Source organism: Pinus tabuliformis, chromosome 2_1 (assembly GCF_031772625.1).
Source record: "Pinus tabuliformis cultivar Carrire ecotype Pingquan chromosome 2_1, CPIR1, whole genome shotgun sequence".
Classification (NCBI taxonomy): domain Eukaryota; kingdom Viridiplantae; phylum Streptophyta; class Pinopsida; order Pinales; family Pinaceae; genus Pinus; species Pinus tabuliformis.
Genome location: NC_142299.1, coordinates 257,827,052 through 257,843,812, shown reverse-complemented (window position 1 = coordinate 257,843,812; position 16,761 = coordinate 257,827,052). Strand labels below are relative to the sequence as shown.

General features: G+C 37.3%; 1 protein-coding gene and 1 long non-coding RNA gene across 2 annotated transcripts; both read right to left on the bottom strand.

Annotated features, from left to right (window-relative positions):
- Positions 1–10,872: 10,872 nt before the first annotated feature.
- Positions 10,873–12,197, bottom strand: LOC149199701 (E3 ubiquitin-protein ligase RGLG1-like). Its single transcript, XM_089400658.1, has 6 exons — positions 12,186–12,197; positions 12,020–12,104; positions 11,609–11,749; positions 11,359–11,472; positions 11,090–11,187; positions 10,873–10,929 (listed from the first exon to the last, which is right to left on the bottom strand). Exons 1-6 carry the CDS (start codon positions 12,195–12,197, stop codon positions 10,873–10,875), a joined length of 507 nt encoding a protein of 168 aa, XP_089256784.1.
- A 555-nt stretch (positions 12,198–12,752) lies between these two features.
- On the bottom strand, positions 12,753–14,514 carry LOC149199700 (uncharacterized). Its single transcript, XR_016253309.1, has 2 exons — positions 14,271–14,514; positions 12,753–13,012 (listed from the first exon to the last, which is right to left on the bottom strand). It is a non-coding gene; the product is annotated as an uncharacterized LOC149199700 (long non-coding RNA).
- Between the last annotated feature and the right edge of the window lie 2,247 nt (positions 14,515–16,761).

Sequence of the window (16,761 nt, the reverse complement as noted above, 5' to 3'; positions counted from 1 at the left end):
GATTACTTATGGCTTTTCTTCTCCCTGGATTCAATGGGTCATGAGTATGATAACATCTTCTATGTTCTCCATTCTCGTCAATGGCATACCCACCAACCCCTTTCAACCCACCAAAGGCATTCGTCAAGGGGATCCTCTTTCTCCCTTTATTTTTGTCTTAATGGCGGAAGGGCTTGGAAGAAGTATAAAAAATGCTCTACTTTTACAGCAACTCAAAGGAATTTCATTCCCCAATACCCCTGCTTTCTCATATCAACAATTTGTGGATGATAATATGCTATTTGGACATCCCTCAGTTCAAGAAGCCCTCGGATTCAAATCCCTTTTGAATGAGTTCTCTGAAGCCTCTAGAGCCAGCATTAATGTTGTCAAATCCCAAATCTTTTTCTTTCATACCCTACCCATCACGTAATCTTCTATAGCCCGTATTCTTGGATTCACAGTCGCCTCTCTCCCTTCCAAATATCTGGGTGTCCCCATGACTAACTCTGCCTTAAAGCATTCTTCATGAAAATTGCTCCTAGAAAAATTCGAAACTCGACTTTCCTCCTAGACATTCAGAGAACTCAACATGGCCAGTCACCTAGTCTTAATCAAAGCCATCCTACAATCTCTGCCTCTTTATCTTTTCTCTGTTTTGGTAGCACCAAAATGGGTGATCAAGAAAATCAAAATTTTGCAGTGGAATTTTTTATGGGGTTCCTCGAGACAGAATAGAAAATGGGCACTGGTCAAATGGTCGAATGTTTGCCTTCCCAAATTATCAGGGGGCACTAGACTCAGAGACCCTCAACATAGCAATGTAATCATGGGCAAAAAACTATGGTGGAAATGGATCTCTGCTCTGCACACACCCTGGGAAACCCTCTGGATGGCAAAATATGCAAACAATCGCCCAACAGATGAATTAATTATACTCACAGAAGTGAAAAAAGGATCTCTAATCTGGAATGCATCTAGCCAGCACAAAGCTATAATCCAACAGCATGGATAATAAGGATGGCAATAGCGCACGCTTCTGAGGTGATTCATAGCAACAAAGACCAAAACTAAATGACCTGATCGAACCTCACCAAGCGCCACAATGGGCAATGCATCGGATGAATACAAACAGCCAACATTGGAAGCCCACCCTCATTCAGGACTATAGACAATGGAAAAGTTCAGCACATATTCTCAGGTAAGGAAATTAATTGACACGAAAGGATTTAGATACAGAGCTGAACAATAGAAAAATTTGCTTCTCTGACAAAAAGGATAAAATAAGATGGGGATATAATGCCAGAGGTACCTTTAACACTCAGGAGGTGTACAAACTCATCATTGGAACCCAAACAGTCAAGGATCCTCTAAGGGAGAAAGTTTGGTCACCCAGTATTTGGCCCAAGGTTTCCACTTTTCTTTGGTTGATATGCAAAAAAAAAATGCTCACATGGGATAATTTAAGGAAAAGGAGTTTCCAGGGACCCTCCATATGTCCCAAATGTAAACAACATGAAGAAACAATTCAGCACCTCATGCACAATTGTGATTTGGCTAACAAACTCTGGGAAAAAGTTATCTTTAGATGCCAAAAAGAAGGAAGAGATAAAGAAGATATTACCAAAACCATACATAGATGGGCAACCAATCCATATAAAAGTAAACTACTCAACTCTTGGTGGAAAATCATTCTAGCCCTTCTAATGTGGTCAATATGGAAAGAAAGGAACCGCCGCATTTTTAAAGATCAGTGTACTCCATTAGAAGTTCTATGGAACAATTTTTGCAAAGTTCTTCAGGAAACCTTAGCACTCCAAACTAGGAATGAAGAGGATTTTCCATCTCTTCCATAGGAACAGAACATATGGACAAACTGGAATCTGCAGGTGAATCAGGTAATGGCCAAACTCAATAGATCCTCTTCTAAACACATTCCCCAAAGCAAATGGACTCCTCTGCCATATAATATGATATGATTAAACTTTCATGGGGCATCCAAAGGCAACCCAGGTAGAGTAGGTTATGGAGGAATATTTCGGGATCACAAGGGCAAACCTCTCTTAATCTTTCTAGGCTCAATTGGATGGGATAGAAACAATTCAACAAAGCTAGAAGGACTATGGAAAGGAATTCTTTTAGCCAAACAACAAAGATTCTCTCCCTTAGTAATTGAAGGTGACTCTCAGATTCTAATCAATATGGACAAACAGATTTTGTAGGGAACACCTGCACACAAAGTGGGCAACAGCTAGCAACTGGTAGAAAGGTTAGAGCTAATAGAACATTGGCTAACCAATAATAGAGCAATCACCTTCAAACACATCAGAAGAGATGGTAACAAAGTAGCGGATCTCTTGACAAATTTGGGGGTGGATAGTGATCAAAATCTACATACAGGTTCATGTAAAATCATTACCAATGTTTCCTATTTACAAGAATACAAGGAACTGGTACAAAGTCATGCGGTGCACCCAAATGAGGGTGATTTGAAGGCCATTAATGCAGACGAGACAGGCGAATGGCAGGCGGCCGAGCCATATGGCCACCTGTCTCTCCTCTCATGCCAATTTATGTCACATCACTGTCAACATGCAGGCTCATTTACGTTGGGGCTCAGATCGAGACAACTGCAGCAGGCTTAAAATCATGGAGAATGCGGACCAGAACACTTTCTCCCCCTCTTCGCTTAGATGCTCTTCCCCCCTCCCCCAAGCGGAGGAGCCGAACTCGTGCACAGTCACAGGGCGTCGCTGTTGGCTTCTTAGTTGTGTGGATTTGGGAAATGGGTTCCATTTCACCCAAATCACACAATGCATCTTGAATTCTATCCAAAATTCCTCTGCTTCCAGGCTTAACAACAAAAATAATCCCAAAGTGAATCACCCCTCACTAGGCCTTCATTCTGATTTTACCTCTGTCTTCCCACCACAAGACAATAATCGTCATTCTGCTAGCCATGCCATGACGCAAACTCACCATAGGATGAGGAGCAGACGGGACAGTAGTCGAGGCCATAGCACTCGCCCGTCCATCCCTGAATAGGGGACCCCTTCATCCACTCCCTCTTCTGATCAGTCCAGTGGTCATCTCACTGGCCATTACCCGCAGCAGCAGAGGACATGCACAGAACTCTAAGGTTAGAAGAATGAATGCTACCTTCCAAATGACTGGCCCTCTTGACCCCTCTTGCCACACTACCTAGTTCCATTTTCAGAGCACATTGAATCGTCCCACCATTATCGCTACCATCACTGCAGCTTTCAGTGAAGATTTGAGTCAGCAGGAGGTGGAAGCTACTCGGACTCAGGGTACTGAACCAGAGGAAGAAAAGACCTACACCAGAGGGAAGGTAGAGACGACGTGCGACACAGGAGCTGACGAAAACATGGGAGCAGGCAAAAAGGTGAAGATAGCCTTGCTCAGGTGCAAAGATAGACATGGTAGCACCCTGCATGGCGAGGAATTGGTTGGCGGCCAGCATGTAGTTGTTGGATGCTCAAGCGACATGCAGGAGGTAGTTGGCAGCCAGGGAGGCACGTCTGCAACGGTGGTGGAGGGGAATGACTACAGCTGTTGTATCGAGGAAGAGTCGGTGGACAAGGTGGACTACGACTGTCGTATTGTGGAGGAGCCTCCACCAGACGCCTAGTGGACCCCGCTTGAGAGTTGTGCTATCTAGGTTTCGACTTGTTGTTTTTCCAATGACTTTTCATTCCACTTGTTTCATTTTGGCTGAGGTACACTCAGGTCCCTTGTATGGGCTTTTTATGTTTTTGTTTAAGATCTGGGACCCTTGTGTGGGCATTGATTATGGCTACTTTCAGACTGGTTTCCCCTCGGTGGGCAGTCATGTTATTTGGTTTTTGATTTCATACTGATATAACTTTGTTCATCACCGCAAAGACTGGAGCCTCATTGTACTTTTACCCCTTTCTTTTTTAATAGATTAGCCTTACTTAGAAAAAAAAAAAACAATTGAAAAGGAATACTCATTCACCCCCCTCTCAGTATTTCCAACAAGTTAGGCCCTCTATAAAACATTTAGTGCCCATATTGATATCAAAGAAATATCTATAGAATTAAGAAACTAGAATAATATCACAATAATATGTCATGATAAAATACTTAGTTCAACTATATCTATAACTATTTCCAATATTATCTTAAGAAATTAATCAACCTTAACCTATCAAATCCTAGCCTTTAATTTCTCCCATTATCCTTATCACTAATAAAAATCAATAAAATTCTTAAATATAAAATCATGATATTTCTTATTTAAAATATAAAAATTATAAATTATAATTATTGCTAAATAATTATATCTTAAACATAAGAGACACCGATATTTAAATTTATAGGATAACTACTAAGTCTCAAATCTCAATGATCTATCAATGAGACAAACTCAAAACAAAGTCTTTGTAGAATCTAAAGGTTTCAAGCTTATATTGTGAGATAGAACTCCAACTCCATAATTGTACCTTCTATTCATTCGGGTACGTGGTCATGCCCAAAATCCTTTCTTTCTACACGTTGGTTGGTTTCAACAAAGACTTGGAGGAGGAGGGAATGAAGAGTAATAAACACACCAGAATGAAAGGCAAATATATATATATATATATATATATATATATATATATAGAGACTCCAAGATTTCATCAACTTAACAATTAATGATATAAAAGATAGCGAAAATATATAGATTTCGTTTTATTTTATTTTTTCTTTTATGATACACTAGGTAAACTAAAATTGAAACAAAATCAATCAAGTAAAAAAATGAAACCAAGAAAGAGAAAAAAATTGCAAAAGTGACATAAAAAAGGAATTTCTATTTTTTCTAAGTTTATTTTATTCATTTAAATATTATTAAATAGGTGAAGGTTTATATAACGAATTTGGTGACAAATAATAAAAATTAAACATATGGTCCTCAAGGGTGGGGCTAATTAGCCAGCAAATGCGTTGCTAAGGCATTTGTGCCATTGTGCAAGTCACAAGTTCAAACCTCATCTCTATGCTTGGAGGCGGTTGCAGTGTACCTGGTAGTTAGAGTGGTAAAAAAACAAAAATAAAAATTAAACATACATGTATACAAATTTAAAACTAGTAATTGCACCAGATGTTGCAAAGGAAACGACGTAAGGTGATATCATAGCAACTAGTATAATAGAAGAAAGAAGATGTGACCAGAGTACTCTATAGGGATATCGGAGTTAGGGGCACCCTACCTACCTAAGTAAATGTCTACACCAAACATGGTGTCATCGTCTACAATGGTGGTCGATTATGCACGACTGGGAATTTATGAGTAGGCATTGACATTTTACTGTGATATGCAAGAAACAAGTACCGAACATAACCATTTCACATTCACCAATGTTCTCTCCACATGCGCTAATTCGGTAGATTTGGAACTTGGAAAAGGAGTCCACCATGACACAATTGGTAGTGGACTGGAGCGTAATGCCAATGTGGGGAGTGCTCTTGTAAATATGTATGCTAAACGTGGTTGCGTAGACAATGCACAACAAGTGTTTGAAAAAATTCCTTAATGAAATGTAGTATCTTGGAATGTTACGATATTAGGGTATGTTGAGGATGAGAACGTAGATGAGGCCATGAAACATTTTCTTCAAATTCCTAAAAGAGAATTGCTTTCATGGACTGCGATACTTGTCGGATATCTGCATAAGGGGTATCTTGATAAGGCTATGGAACTCTTTCTGTGGATGCCTGAAAAAAGTGAATATTCATGTAATTCATTTATTGTAAGGTATGCTCAACGTAGACATTTAAGAGAAGGCTAGAAGCTCTTTGATGAAATTCCTGAACGAAAGGTGATATCATGGAATTCAATGATTGCAGGATATACACAAAGGGGGCATTTTTATGAAGCCTTGAGGCTCTTACCATCTATGCAATTATCAAGAGTGAAGCCAAACTCCATCACCTTCATGAGTATTCTACCAACTTGTTTCTATTTTCTAATTTCATAACATCGTGAGAAGGTCGATGCATATATTATTAAGAATAGAATTTAATCTGATATATTTGTAGGAAATGTCCTTGTTGGTATGTAATCCAACTGTGGTAGCATGGTTAATGGATGAAAATTGTTTGATAAAATGCCTAGGCAAGATGTGGTATCATGGAGACTGTTGATTTCAAGGTATGTGTGAAGTGGGTATTTTGATGTGTCTCTCAGACTCTTCCAAGAAATGAAACTGGCATGTGTGAGACAAACCTTTTGTCACCTTCTCAAGTGTTCTTCCAGGATTTTCCAACATTGCAGTTCTGAAACACGGCAAAGAAGTCCGTGAAGACATAATATGAAGTGGATTTTAGTTTGACATGTTTGTGGAAAATGCACGTATAGACATGTATGCCAAAATGTGGGAGTATAGAAGATGGACATAAAATTTTTAGTAAAATGTCTAAATGGGATGTTTATCTCTTGAAATTATATTATTGTAAGATATGATAATCATGGATTTGGAAAGGAAGCCCTTCAACTATTTGAATAGATGCAACACTTTTGTATAAAACCCAATATTGTCACCTTTGTTGGCGTTCTATTTGCATGTGGCCATGCGGGTTTAGAAGGCCATGTTTGGAAATACTTCTATTCCATAAATCAATATTACAATATCATATGTACAATAGAGCATTAGTGTTGTATGGTTGATCTTCTAGGTCATGTTGGGCGCCTTTACGAGGCACAAAATTTTATCAGCAGCATGCCATTAGAACCCGATGCAACTGTATGTGGGTCTTTTCTCAATGCATGCAAAATCCATAACAATATAGAGATTGGTAGACATGAAAAAAACTGGATTTTTGAGTCAAACCCCCAAAATTTTGCACATTATATGTTGTTTTCAAACATATATGCATTTTCTACCAGGTGGGATGAAGTAGAAAAAGTAGGAAATTTTAGAAAAGACGAGAAGGTGGAAACAATACCAGAGAATCGCTGGATTGAGATCAATAACAAGTTATATTCATTCCAGGTAGGAGACTAAATAAACTCACCAACAACATAGATTTATTTGCAAATGGTGTAATTGGATGAAGATATGGAGACTGGTTATGCACCTAACCCAAAATTTTTGCTTCATGATGTGGACGATGAGCAAAATAAGCAATCTTTTTCTCATCACAGTGAAAATTTGGCCATTGTATTTTGGCTTATTAATCCATCACATGGTTGACTATTCAAGATCCTTCACATTTGTGCTAACTTCCATTCATATTTTCAAGGATGGACTTTGTACTTGTGGAGATTATTCATGATTTCAGGGAGATAATTATTCAACATTAGCTTGTGTGGAAACAAACAAATTTGTTAGTTTCTTTGCAGAGGTAATAGACTAGAAAGATTAAAGAAAGAAATAGAGGAAAAAAGTTACACACTCTTGGTTGTTAAACATCCTCAGCATGGACATGTAATATAAATGATTGTATCTTTAGAAAGTTTAAAGCAGTTGCTTGGAAGATGGGTCTAAGTGTGAGAGTTGTAATTAGCTACCTTGGAGAAGGGGTCAAAATTTAACCCATACTAAGAATACCCAAAAAAACTAAAACACCCATGAAGAAGAAGCATGCTTTATCTCATCATAGTGAAAAGTTGGCCATTGCATTTAGGCTTATTAATACTTCTCATGGCTAGCTATCCAAGAACCTTCACATTTGTTATAACTTCCATTAATATTTTCAAGGTTGGACTTTGTGCTTGTGGATATTATTCATGATGTTAGGGAGACAATGATTCAACATAAACTTAAGTGGCAACAAACAAATCCGTCAGTAGCTTTGCAGAGGCAAGCCGACCTATTTACGATTGGTTTTGTTGTTCATACCACTGTTTGAGACTGTCTCCCTTTATGTTGTATTGTTGAAGCTTGAAATTTTATGAATGTTAGGTTCAATGAAGTGAGGCATTTCACCCATGCACATATGCTTTCTATTCCTACTCTACTTGTCTGAACCTAACACAATCACCCCCAACATGTGTCCAATAGTGGGTTTATTTGGTCACCTGGGAGAAAGTTCAAGTGCATGGAGGGAGTGGTTGTGCATGATACATGAGGATTTCATGCTAGCAAAATGAATAAATTATGATTGATTTCTTTATGAAGAGCATTGTTTGGGAATGTCTCATTTAGGTTGCAGATATTGAAACTTGATTTTATTGTGATGTCTTTCAATCAAGCTAGGGATTGCACCAATCCACAGATGGTTGTTATTCCCACTTTACTTGTCTGCACCTAATTCAATCATCTCTAACATTTTTATCTATCTGTGGTTTTATTTCCTTGTGAGCGAGAAAGTTCAAGCACATTTAAGGGAGTGGTGGTGCTTGAAGACATTATAAAAGGCGATGATACACAAGGAACTCATTCATATTGAATGAAGAGCCTATCATTGACCTTTTCGCTAAGAAAACTCTTTCGAGTCATTTCCTTTAGATTGTACTACGTATATGTTGGAGATTGAAATTTTTTATGGATGTTTGGGTCAATGAAGCTAGGGATTCCACCCATGTACAGATGGTTGTTATTCGTACCATGTTTTTCTACACCTATCTCAATCACCCTCAACATCTATATTTGATGGTGGGTTTATTTTCTTCTGAGGGGAAAAGTTCAAGCACAACGAGGGTAGTGGTTGTGCAATGTGCTTAAAGCCTAGAAAACATTATAAAAGGGGATGATACACAAGGTTCTCATGCCTGCAAAATGAAAAGTAAATAGATCTTGTGCGCCGCCCTTGAGAAGGATGTGTTGGGATTCTACTCTACCTATTGGCTTGGATTCCTTATGGTGGTAGGCAGGGGACACATTTTTGTATTTGATAGGGAAGTGACAACTTCTAGTGAACAACATTCTTGGCTAAAAATTGTAACGATTAGGACATATGATAGTTTGTAGAATGGACTAATGCTTTATTATTAATGTGATGCTAGGAATTTCAAATGGTTGGATGTTCAGTGGCAGCTATATACTTACAAGAATTTGTTAAAAGAAAATAATTTCTTTTGATTTTTGGTTGTGATTGCCTAATTAAATATTTATGTTCATTCTTTGTTATCCCCTCTTCATATGCTAATTATTTTGACTGACAACCCTTGAGTGGGGATAAAGTGGCAACATAACTCAATTTAGAAAGGGAAATAATCCTTATGCTAGATCACTGAACATGTAGCTAATTGAATATATGAATTGAAAAGAAGAAATGTGGAACTCTTAGAACTCCATGTATTAACTCAAAACAAGAGCTCACATTTAGATCTCTCTTACTAACACTCTAAGAATTCTGTAGAGAGAAAACAAGGAATCTTCTAGAAAATGGGCTTGGGGAAACAAATAAAACTAATATTTCCTGAGTTTTTTCAGTGGAGCTTCAACCAATCTTACACCTTTCCACTGACCAAAAATATCGAAGAAAGAAACAAAGGAAAAAAGTTACACACTCCTGAATGTTAAACATCCACAACAAGGACATGTAATATCAATGATCGTATCTTTAGATAGTTTAAAGAAGTTGCTTGGAATATAGGTATAAGTATGATAGTTGTAATTAACTAACCCATACTGTGAATACCCAAAAAAAAACTAAAGCACCACAAATATCATCAAATTTTGATTTCCACCCAATGGATCGTTCATAAAGAGGAAAAAAGAGCATATAAAGTCTAAAAGTGAAATGAAACTTAGACATGGGATATTTTATAGTTTCCCAAGGCAAGCTACAATACGTTTGACATGCTTGAAATTTAAAATAAATCATCAAAAAATAAACATTTAAAATGTGAAATAATATAAGATTGAAACATCAGGCAGACAGAGGAAAAAATATGAAAAATCAAATAGCATGGATATAGCTCCCTTTGAAGCTTGAAATTTGCAGCATAAAGTTTGGTTCTGGTGTTTGATGTAACCAGGAGATAGGCAGGGCACCTACATTCATAGAGCCAACTACAAAGTTGTGTAGTAATCTGCATCCAGTTAGCTGCATTCCGAATTTAAATTGTTTTGTGATCACCTCGCATGAGGATTCACCAATTGTGAGAACACAACACTTGTGGTTGCATCTTCTAAATCATCATCACTTCCACCAACACCTCTACCAACAAGAGAGCCACTGCCGTGGCGGTAGTCCCTGCCGGGGTCTGCCACAACCACAATGCAAACTCTTAGAATAAGCAAGACATAGAATAATCAAGACATGTAGAAAAGAAGCCTAGAACCAGCAGTTTCAGAACAAGCAAGCCGTTGTTTCACCTTTCTTAACTGTTTGTCGTTGGTTTCATTTGTCGATTGTATAAGCAGAAGAAAAATCGTACTTTAAGGCTTAAGCTTGTCGTGACATTATTATTATACAATAAATATTATGTTCATCAGGCGCATTGCCAAACTTATGGTTTAAACATTATATGATTTATGCTTACTCGCTTTCTCTCATATGATTTAAATATTTAACCCACGAAATAGAGATGGAACCAAATGTTTTTTTAAAAAGTGTAACCATCCGCAGGTCTGTTGGATTTGAAGATTCTACTTTTTGTCATGATAAAAAAAACAACAAACTGTGCAACATCAAGGAAGGTTATGATCATGATTCATGATTAAGGAAAACCACACTTAATGCACAAACAACATGAACAACCATGCTCAATATATATATTATAAATAGTGCAGAAATCTTGTACCGAAGAGGAATTGAAGATTGCTAGTTTGTATAGATCCAACCAACGATGAAAATGTAAAACTTTACACAACAACAAAGGCCATAATGACAATTCACAAAAGTTTATGTTTAGAACCAAAACAATACTAATGACCATAAAAAAAAATTGTGCCTAAGAGGACTTGAAGACTCTCATTAAGATTCAAAATAAGGATCAAAACTTTGCTCACTGTACAGATGCAACAACAATGCCTGTAAAACAATAATAACACCCATTGCTATCAAGGTATGTGGTATAAATAAATCAAGAAATGCTAAAAATTTTGACTAAACAGACAACAGACAAGGCAGTCCCTTCATCAAAACTAACAATTCATTTTAATAACCAATCCATATAGAGAAGATTTGCAACCTGTCCATCTGCAGTTATCAAGAGAACATGGTACTGCCCACCACTCTGTTCCACAATACGGATTGTTGCTTCAATAATTGGGGCAAAAGTTGTTGGCCCTAAATAAGAAAAGAACATACAAGAAATGTATAAGAAAACACAGGACATACGCAACATATACACATATCAAGTAAACCAGTCAGACACTCTTTCCTAGCTTAAGGCTTATAATGCTAAAGGTAATTAATCTTCATATCTTCAGGTGGAATGTCAAAGTTTCATTAACCAACCAGCCAGTCGAAGATGTGGGACTATCTCCCTGTAGCGTCTCAACGCTTCTTCAAATCCATTGCATAACCTATCATCTGGATAGAAACTAAACACACTTTGATCATGTGTCAAAGCTGTGAAAGAAACAACACGTTATTAGAAATAACCATATTGCTGCATATGTTATGAATTCATGTTAACCAACATAAGAAAAATAAATTGAGCCAAATTCAAACAAGATTTTCAGTTGAAATAGAGATCAAAACTTGCCATCCCCAAAACCAAAACAAGGGATCAAGTTGTCTTCGTCAAATACAGATAAGGTCCTCCCAATTATCGAAATCGCTTGTTCATAAGGGTTTGGAGTGTCTCCAATGTGGTGCAAGCTTTGGCGATTAAAAGACCTTGCACCTAAAATCCATAACAAAATGTTGAAGTGGTGACTTTAATTTGATTTGGATTGAAAAGTAAAAAGCCTGCAGAATTATCAACTTAAACTAAAAAACTGATTGAAGTTGTATTCAGTATATATGAGCTGCCTACAGAAACACACTAACAGTTCTTGAGCAAATAAACATAGCGGGCCACATTTAGATAGAGGCAGATTGGCTATTTTAAAATTTTAACTTGCATGAAAATTATGACATTAAAAACTTCAGGATCATGGATAATAGAACTTACCTGTCCACTCATTGCTCTTAGTGAAGTCAATCCCTACAATCAAATTGGAAGATTCGAGGCTAGCTTGTGCAAGCGCTGCAGTCACCTACAAAAAAGATAAAAATAGAAACAAATCAGAGAATTCTCCCCATAGCGCTTATAACCATAACTTATCAAGCCAATTCACACTGAAATACATGCGATAATACAAGCTAATTACTCAAATATCATAATCAGGTACATCGAAACCCATGCAAAGCCAGTTCTTTAGAGCATTACAATCTGACTAAACCTTTGACCAAAATTGTTGCGTTGTTTGTTGACCTAAATAAATTACTTAATTGTCTTGAATTAATACTACTGAATATGATCTCAACAATGAGCATTATTTTTCAACTCAAATTAAGTATTCCACTGGATTTAAATGTTTACTAAGCTTTAAGAAATATGAAAACCTGTGAAACGAATAAGTTATATAATCTAAGGCACATATTTGATTAATAATAAGAAAAAACCATATGACTTCAAATCCATCACAAAGAAATGACAACAATCCATCCTGAAAATGCATAGTAAACCCTTAATTTTTAACATGTATGGCATCCAAAAACCAAAGTGCAAAGTAGTAAACACTTAATTTTTAACAACATATATGGTATGCAAAAACCGAGGAGAGTAAGAATACCTCATCAAGTGAATTGTAATTGTCAGCGATTCGGGAGTATCTCCTTTGCAACTTCTGTTTAGTCGCTGGTTGTGCTGGTTGTGCATAAGTTTCCGATGGAACTGCTGGTGAAGGACCATAGGATGAAGAATCCCATGCTGGTGAAGGGCCATACGAAGAAGAACTGTAACGCCTCGGGCGAATACTTTTTGAATGTCTGCCTCCCATTGCCTAGATTTTGAGTTTTTGCAAGGTTTCGCATGTATGGCACATAATATTCTCCACAAACTCTAATGAATTGAAGATAAACTTGCCTCAGAAAACATAAACAGAATCCCAGGAAATTGGATCTGAAAAATGGCAACATTATAAAAGGATTACCAACATAATAAATTAGAATATTGACATTAAAATTGCAACATAAAACGGTTCCTGGAGAAACAGTTTTTAGACATGTTCATTAACCAAATTAAATACAACTTATTTGAAACTTTTTGATCTTGTGAAGAAAAAATATCTTTAAGACTTGCCAAGCTAAACATTGTAGCTTTTAAACATATATATATATATATATATATAAGAAGTGGATCAAGCTTCGGAAGTAAAGGACAAAAGTTTGCTGCAAAACCCGGCCTTGCTACTAAAAACAAATTGATAACAGAAAATCCCACCATTTCTCGCCGATCTCATACCAATGAAAAAGAAACAAAATTAGGAAAACAAAATGCGGTGATATATACCAGGTTGTAAGTACAACTCAGCACATTTACAGATAACATGCAAATCCCATTAACACTCGATGCAAGAGGCCTCGTGCGTTCAGGATGATGTTTTGTAACAAATCCTCGGATTTCCGATATTTAAAAATACACAGAAGGCAAATCCGCTCAAAACAGAAGCACAAAACCCTGCTCAAGATTGAAAATTCCACCGAGGCAACTTCTGAGAGCCTACCTTCTAGAATATTACGCTCTGAAGGCAGCGGAAGAGAACTTTCTCCGTCCAAACCCTTCCACTGATATACAAAGTAAGCGGAGTTGCAGTGAAGCTCCTGTTATGATTCCCGGTTCAATGCCTTAGAAAGTCTCTTTCAAAATCGAGAATCCACGCTATAATGCAATTTACATCAGATATACACTTCACAAAGGGCTAAGACAGCAGGAGCTCGGAAACAACATAAAATAATCCCTCGCCGAAAACGTTTACCATCTTGAAAAATTCAGGAAACTTACAATGAACTTCAAATTTGACGGCATGGAGGGCATGGAAGACCCACAAACAACATTTTTTTTCGCAAACTTTACAATTTTATCATATGTATATAATTTCATTCAGACTTCAAAAACAGAAAACAAGAAAGTCCGATCAGCACTATTTTGAATAAGACCAGTTCGGAAAAGTTTAAAATCTCACAAAAGAATGACTCCTCGCTCTAACACAGTAAATTTTTCGCAATTCCTTTAAATATCAACGGTTCCTTTCCTTGCGATGTAAACTGGAACTTTCCTCTACAACTAAAATAACAAGATAATATAGCGAGTTTTTTGCGTGTAAAACTAAGTTTCCTCAATCTGAAGCTGAAGAGTTGATTTATTCAACCAAATTTACCTAAAGCCGGCACATATGAAGCTTCCTAAAGCCAAGTGCGCTCACGGAACAGATCGAAACAACCCGGAAAGTGGCTGGGACCAAGATAGTCGCAGAAGCGGGAATTCTTCCAAGTTACAGTTAAATATTGCGGTCGTTTACTTAATTTCTCGGGCAGATCCTGGAAATGGAGATGAGGGAAAGTGGGAAGGAAGGAAACTCATTTCGAGCATGAAGTTTTGATTGAAGACGGTGGAAACTAGAGATAAGCAATGGAAATTGTGTCGATCAATTTGGCTTACAGAATCACCTTTCCTTCAGAAATTAGGAAGGTACCTTAATGTGGTAGCAAGCTACTTGAGAGGTGGCAGACGGTGGCAGACAGTGGTAGCCAGCTGTGTGAGAGGTGGCAGCTATATAATAAATTTTGCATGCACCTAAGTTTCATGTTTGTCACCATAATTTTCCAGACTTTGGATAAAATACAAATTGGAAATGGTATATAAAATGACATGGTATATAAAATGACAGAACTTTGGTTAAAATAGTATTGCCACAATTTTCTTGCATCGGGCCACGTGAACCCTGCAATAAGAGGTACAATGCGCTTTCAGGGTTAAAACTTTGGATAAAATTTAAGTGAACAAAATTGCTACGATTAAACTTTGGTTAAAACACAAGAAAACATAAAAAAAAACGGTCAACGGATGGATTAATAGGCGGTCAAACGTTCGATCGAACGCTATAGTCCGGGCAGGGACTAATAAGGCTAGTATCAAAAGTATCAGGCTGTGGGAAGCGCAAAGGAGCATAACACATGTGCCCTTAATTTCTTCTACATAATTGTATCTCTCCTTCCAAACCAAAACCATTGGTGTTGCGTGTTCACTTTTCCATGAATCATGTACAAAATCCTGAGGTAAGGAACTGTTAAGCCAAGGTATAGATCCACTATGTGTCGTATCCACTTGAGGAGAAAACACTCCAAAAAATGGGTAAATTCTCACAACTATCCCTACGTGGGATGTTAAGAACCAAAAAATTCCACATGTTCATTAATGAAACCTATAAATTGAGAACTTGTGTAAAATACTTGAAGTCACACTAAATTTGGACTAAAAAGCTTTGGCTCTTGGTAGTGCAAAGGAATATTTGCGATATGATTTGTACTATTATCATCGGTATCATTTTGTATGGATGTATTCTGGAGTTGAAATGCATATTCTAGGTTCCATAACACATCTCCCATGACAGGCTTGTTGATGCCCCACTCTTTAAAGGAATTTTCGATAGTCTCCCCATGCTTTTTTAGAGAACTAGGGTTGATGGTCCCAAAAAGGTGAGGGTCAATGATCTTTTCGAGCTTGCCCTTTTTCTGCCAGTGCATTACCCACTCTACTATATTGAATTGGTCTCTTGGAAGAATAGGATTAAGAGTTGGACTTACACAGAAGAGCTCTAGTAACACTACCCCAAAAGAATACACATCAGGTTTCTTTGTGAGTTGCTGCCTTCTGAAGTATTCATGATCAAGGTACCCAAAACTACCTTTCACTGTAGTACTTACATGAGTATGATCCAGAGTGGGTCCAGTCTTTGAATGTCCAAAGTCTACCAGCTTTTCCTATGAGCATGTTATTGTGGAGATCTCTCACATTTAAATAAGCACAGAGGATTCACAACTGGGGAATCAAATTGCAATATTAACTAGATAATCGAGCTCTATCGATATCTAGCTCGTTAAATAGTTTGGCAAGGAGTCATGGGAGTGTAAATTAGTGCAGTTGTAAATGAAAAGCAATATTGTTTCGCCGAGGCCAAATGCCATGACGCTGAGCTTGAACACCCTCTCATTGCTATAGGTCACACCTTCGAGCTCCGGCATGGTGATGTTGCAAGGGCTTTGATCTTATCTCTGGTCCATGGTCACGCCTTCAAGCTCTGAGATGGTAATGTTGCATGGGTTTTGATCTTGTCTCTGGAGCACTACATGAGCTTGGGTCCATAAACTTGGCACCCTACTGGGTTTAGGGGCATTATCAGTGTTCGACAGATAAATGTCGATAGAGAAATGGATATCTGGAGACATTGGCTACCATACATCTTTCTAAGCTCGTTTACCTATGTCGATGTATCAAAGTCGTCAGTCCTCCAAAATGAGGCTTCACCCATTCTCTCCTCCAAAACCAAAGTTCAATGGTGATGCCATCTTTGCTAATCAATCCCCTTCAAGATCACAATGAATCAAGATTAGATTTAATGAATTGATAAAGTGAATGTAAATGGATTATATGATTGAGAGATAAAAGATCAATATAATGATAATCTAGATATAAACGGATTATATGACTGAGAGATAAAAGACCCGTACAATTAACTAGCTAATAAGTCTCGAAAAGATTATTTTTATTTTAATAATAAATCCTTACGATTTTATATAATTAACATACAATAAGTTAGAAACATTATAAAGATTATGGTTAGTTATAAGAAAAATTAATTAACATTATTT